Here is a 14,962-nt window from a genome sequence, read left to right on the forward strand (position 1 = left end):
TAGGAACCCAGATCTCAAGGCCCAGTCTTCAAAAGGGGAATGATTAGCAGATATTAATCTCAGGTGCAGGCAGTGGAGATGGTTATTATGCATATGATTGAGATGATGTGCAAATGGGAGGAGTCCACTATCCACAATGATAACACATTGCAGCGTTTCCTACGACCTGCACAGCAGGCTGGAGACTGCGACAGCCTAAGAAATTTTTTACAGGATTAAGATGCCTGGAATACCTTCTAAGGACTCTGCTGGTTTCCTGAGAGGCAGCTAACATTGCTGCCATAGATGCTTTGACTAGGACACTTTCACAGGACACTGCCAAGATCTGGCCTGTGCCCAGCACTAGTGGGCTGCAAGGAGTGGGTGCCAATAGCACTGCCTTTCCAGACAGTGGCATGGAAGCTCCTGCCTACACTGTCTACACGAGGGATCTTCAGACATGGGTTTGGCCGTCCTTGCCACTGCAAGACAAAGGTTGTCAAAATAAGTCACCTTGGGTTTCAAAGGCTATAAAGGGATTGTCCCAGCCATCCGTCAGTCAACCTCATCTTGCTTAGGGAACACCTCGTAGGAGTAGCACAGTGGGGAAACACGAACAAGTAGGTTAGCTGGCACAAAGGATAGACACGGTGTTAAGTAGTTGTAGATAGGGTGATTGGAATTTTTGACACTTTTTGGAGAATATATTATTGCGTGAAGTTACCACAGCTTATGCACATAGGATTCTGAGTCCATTTCTGCATATATTTTCTCCTTTTTGGGGTTTGGATGATGTCAGGGGAAATGTAGATTTTCATCTTATGAAGGAACTTGGCAGAAATCTTTAAAGTGAGGGACTTTGCGAGGATGTGGGGGGGAAATGGGCAGGTGTAATATAACTTTATTTGGTGAGTCATCCTTATTTATTGAAAGTCAGTTGTGTCGTCCTTTCTCTGGCTGCTGGCTGTCCTGCCGCACATCCTCTCATTCCTGTATGTCCTCCTCAGGCTTAGAGGAGGGAGGTCCTTCCACCTCCTCTTCATCAATTGTCTTCAGCTTAAAGAATCAGCAAGCTTTTCTTCACTGTGATAGTGTGTAGAATACAGCAAGCTTCAATGATTCTTGAGGCTCTCGCTGGTCTGTATTGCAGGGCGGCAACAGGTTTATCCAGGCGCCTAAATCAGAACTTGAGAATTCCTTTGATCTGCTCTATGACACTTCTTGTAATGGCATTGGCCTCGTTGTATCTGTTGTCTCCCTCTGTCTGCAGAAGCCTTACTGCAGTCTCCAGCCATAACTGCACAGAATAGTCCTGATCACCAATCATCCATGCTGATACATGGCTCTGAGTCACAAGGCCTGGTATGATGAAAGCATCATGGCAGCTTCCTAGGTATCTGACACTGACATACAGGATAAAGTGTTTGGCATCGTACACTGTCTGCACACTAATAAAGAAAGAAAGAACTTGCATTTATATAGCGCTTTCACAACCTCAGGACTTTTCAAAGCATTTTGCAGCCAATGAAGTACTTTGGAAGTGTAGTCATTGTTGTGATATTGGGAAACACAACATCCAATTTGCATACAGCAAGGTCTCACAAACAGCAACAAAATAAATGGCTAGGTAATCTGTTTTGAGTAAGGGATAAATGCTGACTAGGCCACTAGGAGAATCCCCCTGTTCATCAAATAGTGACATGGGATCTGTCACATCCACCTGAGAATGCAGATAGGGTATTGGTTTAACAGTGCATCCGAAAGATGGCACCTCCCAAAAGGCAGCACTCCTTCAGCACTGCAATAAAGTGTCAGTCTCAATAATGTGCTCAAATCTCTCAAGGAGTGGGGCTTGAATTCATGGCTTTCTGACTCAGGGCCACAGTGAGTTTTTAAATAGAATTTCCCAAACAGATCACCTAGCATATGAGTTTTCAATGCATTTTGAAATGGGATTTTGTGACCCAATAGATTTTTCTTATTTCTCTTGGCTAGTTAATTTTTTTCATTCAGTTTAATTTATTCTCCTCAGGCCTGTTCTGAAAGGAACAACAAGGACTTATTTTTTGGTACTCTTTTTATAAGTACATGAGGAGTTTTAATGTAGAACACAAGCAGAATTGATCGGACAAGAATCTTCTCTTTTCAGATAATGTTTGTCTGATTATATGTTCATATTCCCTAACTAATTAATATAATTTTACCACTTGGACTCTCAAAGTAATTTAGTCATAGTACTGCACTTGAGGGCAACATTACAGTTTTAGGTTTTGATGCTAGATATTTCTCTGGGTTCAGCGTCAGCAACCATTCCCATAAGCAGACTTTGCATGTCCTGAAAATGTTTGCCTTTACTTGCCCAATCGCTAGGTAAATGTAGCGAGACCCAGGGGTCAAACAGAGAATCCTTGCCACTGTGCTCTGGCTTACTGCCTCAATGTGACCTCCTTGACCTCAGAAGACAGAAGAATATATGTTCAATCATAATGTGCCTCAGGCTATAAATCAGCAGACACATTTATTTAACATTAAACAGATAAGTATACAGTATTCAATACAAACAGTACATTTAGAGAGCTTTAGCATTCTTTTCAAAATGGCATCAGGCACAGTCTGCACAAAGATGCTTCTCCTGTGCTAACCATCAGCACCTAATTGATCCTTGAACCTGCATAGCTGATGAGCCCAGACCTGGAAGTTAAAACTCCCTGTGACTTGCTAAACTTCAATATAGAAATTGCACATCACACAAATCCCTCCATTTTTAACACCACGAGGGAAATTATACCCCACTAACTAAATATACACACATCAAAGTTGCTCCACCGAGTTCAATTATGTTGTGGTTACAGGATGAAACAAATGTTTCCAGCAACTAATACATCTGCTTAAAAGTTAAGGTAATGAACATTTGTGTACTTTTGCCCTAATGTTTCTTAACATCTATTTAAACTGCATAAAAATACACGAGCAACTTGTCATCATTCCTCTTTGGTGGAAGAGCACCCTCTCCTAGTGCCAGAAGTGAATTTTCAGCTGCACTGCATAGCTTATATAATAGAACCCTGTTAGAACTGCAAGAATCATAGAATCATAGAAAGGCAACAGTACGGAAGGAGGCCATTCAGCCCATCGAGTCCATGCCGGCATGAGCAATCCAGCTGGTCCCACTCCCCTGCCCTATCCCCAAAGCCCTGCAATTTTTTTCCTTTCAAGTACCTATCCAGTTCCCCTTTGAAGGCCATAATTGAATCTGCCTCCATCACCCTCTCGGGCAGTGCATTCCAGATTATAACCATTCGCTGCGTAAAAAAGCTTTTCCTCATGTCACCTTTGGTTCTTTTGCCAATCACCTTAAATCTATGTCCTCTGGTTCTTGACCCTTCAGTGAATGGGAACAATTTCTCTCTATCTACTCTGTCTTGACCCTTCATGATTTTAAATACCTCTATAATATCTTCTCGCAACCGTCTCTGTTCCAAGGAGAACAACCCCAGCTTCTCCAGTCTATCCACATAACTACAGTCCCTCATCCCTGGAATCATTCTAGTAAATCTTCCGCACCTCTCTAGGGCCTTCACATCTTTCCTAAAGTGCGGTGCCCAGAACTGGACACAATACTCTAGCTGTGGCCGAACTAGTGTTTTATAAAGGTTCATCATGACTTCCATACTTTAGTACTCTATGCCTCTATTTATAAAGCCCAGGATCCCGTATGCTTTTTTAACTGCTTTCTCAACCTGCCCTGCAACCTTCAAAGATTTGTGCACATATACCCCCAGATCTTTCTGTTCTTGTACCCCTTTTGGAGTTGTGCCCTCTAGACTATATTGCCTCTCCTCGTTCTTCCTACCGAAATGTATCACTTCGTATTTTTCTGCATTAAATTTCATCTGCCACGTGTCCACCCATGCCATCAGCCTGTCTATATCCTCTTGAAGTCTATCACTATCATCCTCACTGTTTACTACCCTTCCAAGTTTTGTGTCATCTGCAAATCTGGAAATTGTGCCCTGTACACCCAAGTCCAAGTCATTAATATATATCAAGAAAAGTAGTGGTCCCAGCACTGACCCCTGGGGAACACCACTGTAGACCTCCCTCCAGTCCGAAAAACAACCGTTCATCACTACTCTCTGTTTCCTGTCACTTAGCCAATTCTGTATCCATGTTGCTACTGCCCCCTTTGTTCCATGGTCCCCAATCTTGATGATAAGCCTACCATGCGGCGCTTTATCAAACACTTTTTGAAAGTCCATATACACCACATCAACTACATCGCCTCATCTACCCTCTCTGTTACCTCATCAAAAAACTCTATCAGGTTAGTTAAACATGATTTGCCTTTAATAAATCCGTGCTGGCTTTCCCTAATCAATCCACACTCGTCCAAGATTTCTAGACTCTTTAGAATTACCAATTAAAGAGAAAGATTTCCTTTGTTGCTACCCTCCCTGTCAGCAACACATTAAGGTAGTCACTCGACAATGACTTACATTTACAGAGAATCTTAAATATAAAAAAAAGTCCCAAGACACTTCACAGAGATTTATTCAGAAATAAATGGAGGCCAAGCCAAAGAGGGAAATAAAAACTCCACGGGAAAAGTGATCCAACCATGGTTAACTGGAAAAGTTAAGGATAGTATTAGATTAAAAGAGGCGTACAATGTTGCCAAAAAGTGTAGTAAGCCTGAGGATTGGGAGGATTTTAGAAATCAGCAATGAATGACCAAGAAATTGATTAAAAGAGGGAGAAAACTGAATATGAGAGTGAACAAGCAAGAAATATAAAAATAGATTGTAAGAGCTTCTACATGTATATAAAAAGGAAGAGATTAGCGAATGTAAACGTGGGTCCCTTAGGAAGAGACAGGTTAAATTATAATGGGGAATAAGGAAATGGCAGAGACATTAAACAAATATCGTGGGTACTAAATTGGGCCGTGTAGCGCCCGTTGTTTCGGCGCTACACAGCCTTTCCGATATCCAAGTTGGCGTCTTGGATGCGCACACACGTTTCCTGCATGACGTGCGTCAGACACCATCTTGGTATTGGGGTTAGCACAGGTGCAGATAACGAACACTGGAATCAGGTAAAGTAGGGAGAAAATGGCTTCAATCAGTGTGCAACGCTGATTTAAAGTGATAGACACCATTTTGGGACTTAACGCTCAACTCAATACACAGTCTTACCCACAACCATCTGAACGTTTCTTAGAGTGCCTGGAAGACCCCCCACCAGTGCTATTTAAAGGGGCCATGCAGGACTTACAGGTTAATGGCAGGATTATTGCTTCTGGCACCGAGACATTTGTAACTGTTTTTGGAGGTCTCCTAGACTTGAATACTAGGACGTGGGGACACAGCCTAACATTTGGAGCCAGGACGTGCAGGAGTGGAGTTAGGAAATGCTTCTACGTGCAAAGGGTGGGAGAAGTTTGGAACGTTCTTCTGCAGATGGCAGTTGATGCAAGCTCACTTGTGAATGTTAAATCAGAGATTGATAGATTTCTGTGAAGCATGCGAAATTGGGCTAAGGTGGGTATATGGAGTTAGGTCACAGGTTCACCATGATCTCACTGGATGGCAGAACAGGCTCGAGGGGCTAAATGCCATTGCCATTTGCTGCCTCCTGATACGTGTCATCTTCTCCTGCAAGAAAGCGGAACGTGTGTCTGGGTGATGTGCCTGTCATTGTTGAATAGCTGCCAGTGTGTGTGGCCTGTGAGTTGTGGGTGGGCAGCTTGAAACAGTGGTAATGTGTAAGGGTGAGAGGAAGCATGTGATTGGAAGAGTTGAGTACTGATGGAAAGAGTTTATTGGTATGTGGGGGATGGGGGGGTGTAGTGCATGGTGCAGTTGGTAGGAGACCCCACTTGACAGTTGACCTCACTCACCTTGACCACTCATGTCAAAGCATTGAACTTCTTCCTGCACTGCATCCATGTTCGTGATGCTGTGCGCCTGGCATTGACTTCGTCCCCCACTGCCTCCCACTGCCTTTTGAGTGTATGTCTGGAGGGCCTCTTGCACCCCCCCTGCGGATAAAGGATGTCCCACCTTCTGTCCACCTCATGCACGCAAGGTCTCTAGTACATCAGCAGAGAATCTTGGTGCACCCCCTCTCGCAGGCCTGGTACCAACTTAAATCGGCAGATTGGTGAGGTCTGGAGTGCAGATTGGAGGATGTGGGATTTAGTAGTGCGCAACCTTTATTCAATGTTTTAACATAACTCATCAGTTTGTAAACATAGGCTTGGGACCTGCATCTGCGTTTTACATGTGCGATGTCTGATCTCCATTCAGACTCCGTGCAGACAATAGACTGTTATTTTCAGCAAGTAACAGGTACCAGCTACCTTTAAGAGATTTCTAAGAAACATCCTCCCTTTAAGAGATTGCGCTCCCTCTGGTGGTGGAAAGTGCAAGTTGCATTGATTCCATGTGCAAGGTCTGGAATGGAACGCTGATTGCAGGTAAGTGCTCTGGTGGCTCCAAACTTGTGTCCTGCCTGCGCAGGGGCCATTGGGCGCGGGGTACTAGTGCATCGCGTTACCCGTGTCCAAAAACGGCCCCTATCGAATTTTTCCCCCCTTGTATCAGTTTTGACAGTAGAAGACACAAAACAAATACCGGAAATAGTGGGAAACTAAGTGTCTAATGAGAGTGAGGAACTTAAACTAATTAAGATTACTAAAGAAAAAGTACTGGAGAAATTAATGGGACTAAAAGGTGACAAATCCCCTAGACCTGATGCCCTGCATCCTAGGGTTTTAAAAGATGTAAGCACAGAGATAGTGGATGCATTGGTTTTGATCTTCCCCGTGGTAGCAAATGTCACCCTGCTATTCAGGAAAGGAGTGAGAGAAAAAACAGGGAACTACAGGCCAATTAGCCTGACATCATTAGTAGGGAAAATGCTAGAATCCATTATTAAGGATGTAGTAACAAGACACTTAGAACATAATAATATGATTAGGCAGAGTCAACACAGTTTTATGAAAGGGAAATCATGGTTGACAAATCTATTAAATTGAGGGTGTAACTAGCAGGGTAGATAAAAGGGGAACCAGTGGATGCAATATATTTGGATTTTCAAAAGGCATTCGCTGAGGTGCCACACAAGAGGTTGTTACATAAGATTAGGGCTCATGGGATTGGGGGGTAATATATTAGCATGGATTGAGGATTGGTTAAAGGACAGAAAACAGAGAGTAGGAATAAACAGGTCATTTTCGGATTGGCTGGTTGTAACTAGTGGGGTGCCGCAAGGATTAGTGCTTGGACCTCAGCTGTTTACAATCTATATTAATGACTTAGATGATGGGACCAAGTGCAATGTATCCAAGTTTGCTGGTGATACAAAGCTAGGTGAGAAAGTAAGCTGTGAGGAGGACACAAAGAGACTGCAAAGGGATGGAAAAGATGGTAGACGGAGTATTATGTGAGGAAATGTGAAATTATCCACTTTGGTAGGAAGAACAGAAAAGCAGAATTTTTTTAAAAGGTGAGAGACTAAGAAATGTTGGCAGTCAGAGGGATTTGGGTATCCTTGTACAAGAATCACAGAAAGTTAACATGTAGGTACAGTGAGCAATTAGGAAGGCAAATGGAATGTTAGCCTTTATTGCAAGGAGGTTGGAGTATAAGTGTAAGGAAGTCTTGCGGCAATTATTTAGGGCTCTGATGAAACCACACCTGCAGTACTGTGTACAGTTTTGGTCTCCATATCTAAGGAAGGATATACTTGCCATAGAGGGGGTGCAATGAAGGTTCACTAGATTGATTCCTGGGATGAGAGGGTTGTCCTGTGAGGAGAGATTGAGTAGAATGGGCCTATAATCTCTGGAGTTTAGAAGAATGAGAGGTGATCTCATTGAAACGTATAAAATTCTGAGAGGGCTTGACAGGGTAGATGCTGAGAGGTTGTTTCCCCTGGCTGGAGAGCTAGAACTAGGGGTCACAGTTGCAAGATAAGGGGTCGGCAATTTAGGACCGAGATGAGGAGAAATCTCTTCACTCAGAGGGTTGTGAATCTTTGGAATTCTCTACCTCAGAGAGCTGTGGATGTTCAGTAGTTGAGTATTTTCGAGACTGAGATCGACAGATTTTTGGACACTAAAGGAATCAAGAGATATGAGGATAGGGCAGGAAAGTGAAGTTCAAGTAGATCAACCATGATTGTATTGAATGGCGGAACATGCTCAAGGGGCCGTATGGCCTACTCCTGCTCCTATTTCTTATGTTCTTAAATATTAGATGGGGTCACCATAAGCTGGGTCAGAGGTTAATTTAATGAGGGTCTTAAGAACGAGAGGGACTTAGGCAGGGATTTCCAGAAAAACAGGTTTAAGCAGCTGAATACATGGCCGCCAATGGTGGGGATGGGGGAGGATGCACAAGAGGCCCGAGTCGGGGAAGGGGAGGGTTGTCGGGCTGGAGCAGATTACATAGATAGGGAGAAGTGACGCGTGTAAGGAAGACAGTAATGGAGAAAAGAATCTGACAGCTTATCTTTGCTCTCAAGGATGATCCTGGAGTAGTTTGCGGTTTTGGCACAGCAGAGTGAGACACAATAGCACTTGATATGTCCAGCCAGAACTTATGATGAATGACTACGCCAGTTGTTCACCGTATACATTCAAGTCTGCATCCCTTGGATTTGAGGGAGATAAGATGTGGGCTATACCAGAGGGAGTGGGGTGGAAGAGATAAAGGTTTTGCTGGAGACAAGGGCATCAAAGGTGGAGGTGAGAAAATGGTCAAGCAGATCGACGCTGCAGAAATAGTGTGTTGAATAAAGGACCTAAAGGCTAATTTGAAAGTGCAGTTGTAAATGACTTGGGGGAGAGTTTTTTTAGGAGCGGCCACAGAGGAATTGGAAAGGAGTACGGGATGGGGGAGTGAGGGACATAAGGAAGTCATTGGTAATGGCTTTGTCAGCACCCAAGGCCATGGGTGTAGAGAGGCCATGGAAAATGGCAAAGTTGAAAGGCTGGCCCTGAATATGGGTAGGAGAGTTTATGTGGAGGGAGAGGTTTAGGGAGGAAAGAGAACAGTGAATTCAGAGGACAGAGGACAAACCATTCAGCTGGTTTTAGACCACTTAGTTCAGTTTTTGAGAGGTCTGACTGGAAATTTCAGAGAGCTGATACAGATATGATGGACTGAATGGCTTCCTCTATGCTCAAAAATTCTAGGATTCTAAATCAACAAAAGTCTGATTTTTGAAGAAGTTTTTTTTTAAAATTACTTGATATCTTCTGATATGCAGCCTTTGATTATTAAGGTTATTGGAGTTTTCAATGAATTTTCTTCAGCAGAAAAACAAACTTCAGAACCCAAGCCATGATTCCTGCCACAGTCATGCCCCCACTCCAGCCTTTGATTTTTTAAGAGGTGGCAACTATGATACAGCACACAAGCACAAAGTTTTTTTTACAAGGTAAATACCTTCCTACAGTCATGTTTCATACTCACTCTGGTTGTGAATGTCCTGCCTCCAACCCTGTCACGGGCCTCCAGCACCACCACCTTCTGCCCAGAGTCTGTCAGCAGTTTGGCTGCAGAAAGACCTACAGGGTGGAAAAGATAAAATGGAAACCTTCAAACAGAAACCAAGTGATTTTTGTACGGCATTTTGAACTCTGGAAAAAAGGAATAATAGTTAATAAAATAAAACAAAACATGTAAAATATGTCAGGAGCTCCTCACTTCCACCTTAATCAGCGGATTCTGGCACTGCTGGGCCTCAGAGAACTCAAGTGTAACTAACCTTGAGTGCAGCAGCGGTCTAACCCAGGAAACTCAAAGCTGCCTCACCATTTTGATATATTCAAATGAGACTAGTGGCAACTCAGCACGCGGATCACAGTCGGACTCTAGAAGTGTGAGGAAACTCAGGGTTAAAAGACCCAAATATCCTCACTGGAACAATCTTTCTTCTGCCATTTCTGCACATTAAGTGGACTGGAAACGGTGAGAAAATTTACCCCCACAGCACCTAAGGAAGATGATTCCACAATCCAACACCCTACTGCTCTGTGGTAGATTGTTTGGTGAGCTCCGATAAGCCTGAATCACCATCCACCTTGGTGTGATACTTACATGATTTAGAAAAACAAAGCACAACAGTCACTTTTAAATCTCTGGTTCATTCTTTCAGCATCTCAGAAAGCGTACCATCACTTCTATTATCTCTACTTTATTCTAGACTTCTAAGGAGCAGATTTTCACACCCAGACTTCTAGTGCAACACAAATAAACACAAAACCCTTGCAAAAGTATGAATATGCAAATTCCATCAGATTTAAGCAGCAGCTCTTCAGTTTTTATGGTAAAGATGTGATATATTCAGTGTGGGGGAGGGGAGGTCGGGAGTCACCCAATCATTTTTTAAAGCCAAAAATGGATAAGTGCAACCAAATCTAAACTGGTTGAAATTCAACTCTTTTCACATGATTTGACTCAGTCTGGACTGGGTTTCCAGTTAGCACATTTTTTTCTGTCCGTATTTCTCACATGATGTACCTTTAGTTGCTAGGAGAACATTCTAGAACCAAACAAAAATTCAACAAATTCAGAATACACATTATGATATGAAGCCATCTTCAAACACATACTTTTTAAAAAACAAACTCAGTAATAAGCTTCAATTGCAATCTGCAAATGTAAAGTTTTAAAAACTGGGAACAGGATGGCGTGTTGGGTTTGATTCTGGGATTTGAGTTCAAATCCAGCTCAACCTGACAATGACGACGACGACAACAACTTTAACATAGAGCAGCATCCCAAAGCACTTCACGGAAGTGTAATCAGACAAAAATGGCCACCGAGCCAAAGAAGGAGATATTAGGAGGGGTGACTAATAGCTTGGTCAAGGAGTTGGGTTTTAAGGAGGGTCTTAAAGGAGGAGAGGGGGATGGAGAAGTGGAGGGATTTAGGAAGAGAATTCCCAAACATAGGGCCGAGACAGCTGAAGGTACAGCCACCAATGGTGGGGCAAAGTGGAAGGGAGTCGGAGAAATGGAGAATTCAGGGGGGGGGTGTTGTGGGGCTGGGGGAGGTTACAGCGATAGGGTGAGGCATGGGATTTAAGCACAAGGATTAGACATTTAAAATTTGATGTGTTGGGGAACTTGGAACTAATTTAGGTCAGCAAGGACAGGGTGATAGGTGAGCATGGTTTGGTACAAGATAGGATACGGGCAGCCGGGTTTTCAATGAGCTGAAGTTTACACAGGGTGGAGGATGGGAGATGGTCTAGGAGAGCAATGGAATAGTCAAGTCTAGCGGTGACAAAGGCATGGATGAGGGTTTCAGCAGCACATGGCCTGAGGTAGGGGTGAAGACAGGTAATGTTATGGAGATGGAATTAGATGGTCTTTGTCAGCTCAAGGTCAAATAGGATGCTGAGGTTGCAAAGAGTCTGGTAAGAATGGAACCAAGCAAGGACATTTCTATTAAGCTGGATAAAGGAAGAGTGGCTTTGGAGGAGGATGCTGTGGCCAAACATGTCAAAGACTGCAGCAAGGAAGATAAGGAGAGGTAATTCAACACAATCACAGTCATAAAGGATGGCATTTGTTAGAAAACAGACGATCTCCTTTAAGAGGTCGCAGTTAAAGGCGGCACCAGTACTGGATTTCCCTCTCTCCCACCAGAGCAGGATTACCACTCAAAACCCACCCTGCACAACTAATGAGAACCCCCCAAAAAATTTAGAGGTGTATTCATATGGGCGGACTGCCACTAACCTGACAACTATGGGAGAATCTAGTCCCTGCTGTTAATCAAACATGGCTCAAACTTCACTGCAAATATTTTTTAAAAATAAACACTTGAGCTTTATTACTGGTGATCATTCTAAGATAACCATTATCAAGAAAACATAATCATTCGGTAAATTTAATATTCGGCACGTACAACATAACATCAGATGAGCACTTCGTGTCTAATCCAGCTTTGTAAATCTTAATTAAAATTTAAGAATATCTCATTCAGTTGTTTGCTCCCCTCGAACCTTCTCCAAGATGGATGGTTTGTACTCAAACCACAAACTTTATTGTTTCTATCTCCAACTAGATTTAGAATGCTCAAGCAAGAGTTCCAGCTGTCCAGGTGCATGTAGCCTCCTAGGCAAACTACTGAAGCAACGAAGCTCCAACGAAAAAGGGGGAAGTAAGAACAACTGCTTTGTACTGTCACCATTATCCCATGTTCAATGTCACATCTCAGACAAGAATTACAGTTAATTCACTTAGATTGATAGAACAAGGTCTTGTCATTCTCTATTAACAAAATAAAGTAAAAATGTGACTACAGTGCCCATTACCTATAGTGCTTTCTCTTAAATTGTAATTGCTTCAATAAAAGTTTTGAGTTATTTCTACAGCAAAAGATTGCAATGAACTTTAATCTTCCTCCATATTGATGTCAATTACTGATAGCAAAACTTGATTAAAGGAAAAAGAATATGAAACAAAAGGTAAAAATAACTGCTCTGCATCCCTAACCTATTTTGCCATAATTATTAAATATTGGCGTCTCCCTACCCACAGCTATTCAGTCTCCTTTCTCCGTACACAAAGATTTTTGGTCTTTTCTATTACTTGCCAACACATACCATTCCTTGCCTTGAGATTGGGTTTCCTTTCTTTTCATTTTGTTTTTTCCAGGCATTTCTCCTCACCCCCACTTGGCAAAGGCTAACAAACTTTATAAAGGCTGAAACAATATTTGTCCCCATATATTACCTTTAAGTGCAGACATGCCTTTAAATTAGGCCCGATTTTCTGTAACCACCATTAGGCTGACTGTACAGGAAACCATGAATAATTATTCAAATGAGTTAACTATGGAAGCTTGGGGGCATTCAGATCACTGCACTGCTAACTAGTTTTGCACCAGCATTTAGCCTGCAGCAGAAATGTGTCTTAATGCTAGCCCACTATTGCAATATGATATTTCCTTTTCCAATTCAAAAGTAGACAGTTTTGTATTGAAAACCCACCTCTACAAATAACTGGGTCAGGGCTCCTCAAAATCAGTGAGTGCCAGCAGATAGAGGGGATTTCCATCCTATCAATTTGGGGTGAATCCAAACTTAGGTCCCAGTCGTCCAATGATGGCCTATCACCTCACTGCACAAACCAGGCCCAGGAATTGATGTGCTACCTTTTACTGAAAGCTTGCTTGTAGTGAGACAAGACCTTCAGGTCAATTTCTTCTTGTCCCCAAGAAGTGTTACAGTTAATAAACGGGATGATAACGGACAATTTTTTTTAAGTGTCTGCTAACATCAAATAGTCTCCTCCATACAAATGTACCTGAACAGTTGCTGCTCAGTCGATAAGATTGATTCTGTGGTTTATCTGAAACTATATTTCAGCTCTGTATGTGCCCTTGTACACTTTATTTGTGCAAATGTCTTTCTCTACTGTACTGCAGTCTGATAACTTGTTGGAAGTGCCCATTTTGTTTTACAGCAACACCATTTGGAATGTAACTAAAAGGCAATCGTTGGTGGGGTCTATAATATATCCAACAAACTTTAAAACAGGATAAGACAAGAGAGTAATAGAAGTATAGCTGTACGTTATCTCCATATAATTCCATTACTTGAAGACAGTACAGTAAAGGTAATAAAACGCTAGGCAACACTGCCAAATCATTATTATATCTGGCACAAACAGATGTGACATGGACTAGACACTTTTCAATTCCTTCTCAGCTCTCAGCTGGAATGAGTTCTACTGAAGCCTTTTAAGGGTGTAATGGTGGAATTCCTGGGGTAACCAAGGAAATGCTCCTGACAAGCCGTTTTGGATACTGTTGGGGGAGATGGCTCACCAGGGGAAGGTGGCAATGGCCAGGTTCATGGCACCGTGGCTGGCTCTGCTGCACAGGAGGGCAGGAAAAAGAGTGGCAGAGCTATAGTGATAGGGGACTCGATTGTAAGGGGAATAGACAGGCGTTTCTGCGGACGCAACCGAGACTCCAGGATGGTATGTTGCCTCCCTGGTGCAAGGGTCAAGGATGTCTCGGAGCAGCTGCAGGACATTCTGGAGGGGGAGGGTGAACAGCCAGTTGTCGTGGTGCATATAGGCACCAACGATATAGGTAAAAAACAGGATGAGGTCCTACAAGCTGAATTTAGGGAGTTAGGAGTTAAACTAAAGAGTAGGACCTCAAAGGTAGTAATCTCAGGATTGCTACCAGTGCCACGGGTTAGTCAGAGTAGGAATGACAGGATAGCTAAGATGAATACGTGGCTAGAGAGATGGTGCAAGAGGGAGGGATTCAAATTCCTGGGCCATTGGAACCGGTTCTGGGGGAGGTGGGACCAGTACAAATTGGACGGTCTGCATCTGGGCAGGACTGGAACCAATGTCCTAGGGGGAGTGTTTGCCAGTGCTGTTGGGGAGGGTTTAAACTAATGTGGCAGGGGGATGGGAACCGATGCAGGAAGTCAGTGGGAAATAAAGTGGTGACAGAAACAAAAGGCAGTAAGGGAGAGTGTACAGAACATGACCGGACAGATGGTCTGAGAAAGCAGGGCAAAGACCAAGGGAAGTCTAGATTAAACTGCATTTATTTCAATGCAAGAAGTCTGATGGGCAAGGCAGATGAACTCAGGGCATGGATGGGTACATGGGACTGGGATGTTATAGCTATTACTGAAACATGGATAAGGGAGGGGCAGGACTGGCAGCTCAATGTTCCAGGGTACAGATGCTATAGGAAAGATAGAGCAGGAGGTAAGAGAGGAGGGGGAGTTGCGTTCTTGATTAGGGAGAACATCACGGCAGTAGTGAGAGGGGATATATCCGAGGGTTCGCCCACTGAGTCTATATGGGTAGAACTGAAAAATAAGAAGGGAGAGGTCACTTTGATAGGATTGTACTACAGACCCCCAAATAGTCAACGGGAAATTGAGGAGCAAATATGTAAGGAGATTACAGACAGCTGCAAGAAAAATA

The 14,962-nt window shown here is 43.1% G+C and overlaps 1 protein-coding gene across 1 annotated transcript in view; it reads right to left on the minus strand.

The window, feature by feature from the left end:
- The window catches only part of mao (monoamine oxidase), a 200,912-nt gene that overhangs the window by 122,119 nt on the left and 63,831 nt on the right, over positions 1–14,962 (minus strand). Inside the window, exon 2 of the mRNA XM_067992899.1 lies at positions 9,462–9,556. Within this exon, the coding sequence (XP_067849000.1) occupies positions 9,462–9,556 (95 nt within the window). The remainder of the gene's footprint in view (positions 1–9,461; positions 9,557–14,962) is intronic.

The sequence above is a fragment of the Heptranchias perlo genome, chromosome 11 (genome assembly GCF_035084215.1).
Source record: "Heptranchias perlo isolate sHepPer1 chromosome 11, sHepPer1.hap1, whole genome shotgun sequence".
NCBI classification, from domain to species: domain Eukaryota; kingdom Metazoa; phylum Chordata; class Chondrichthyes; order Hexanchiformes; family Hexanchidae; genus Heptranchias; species Heptranchias perlo.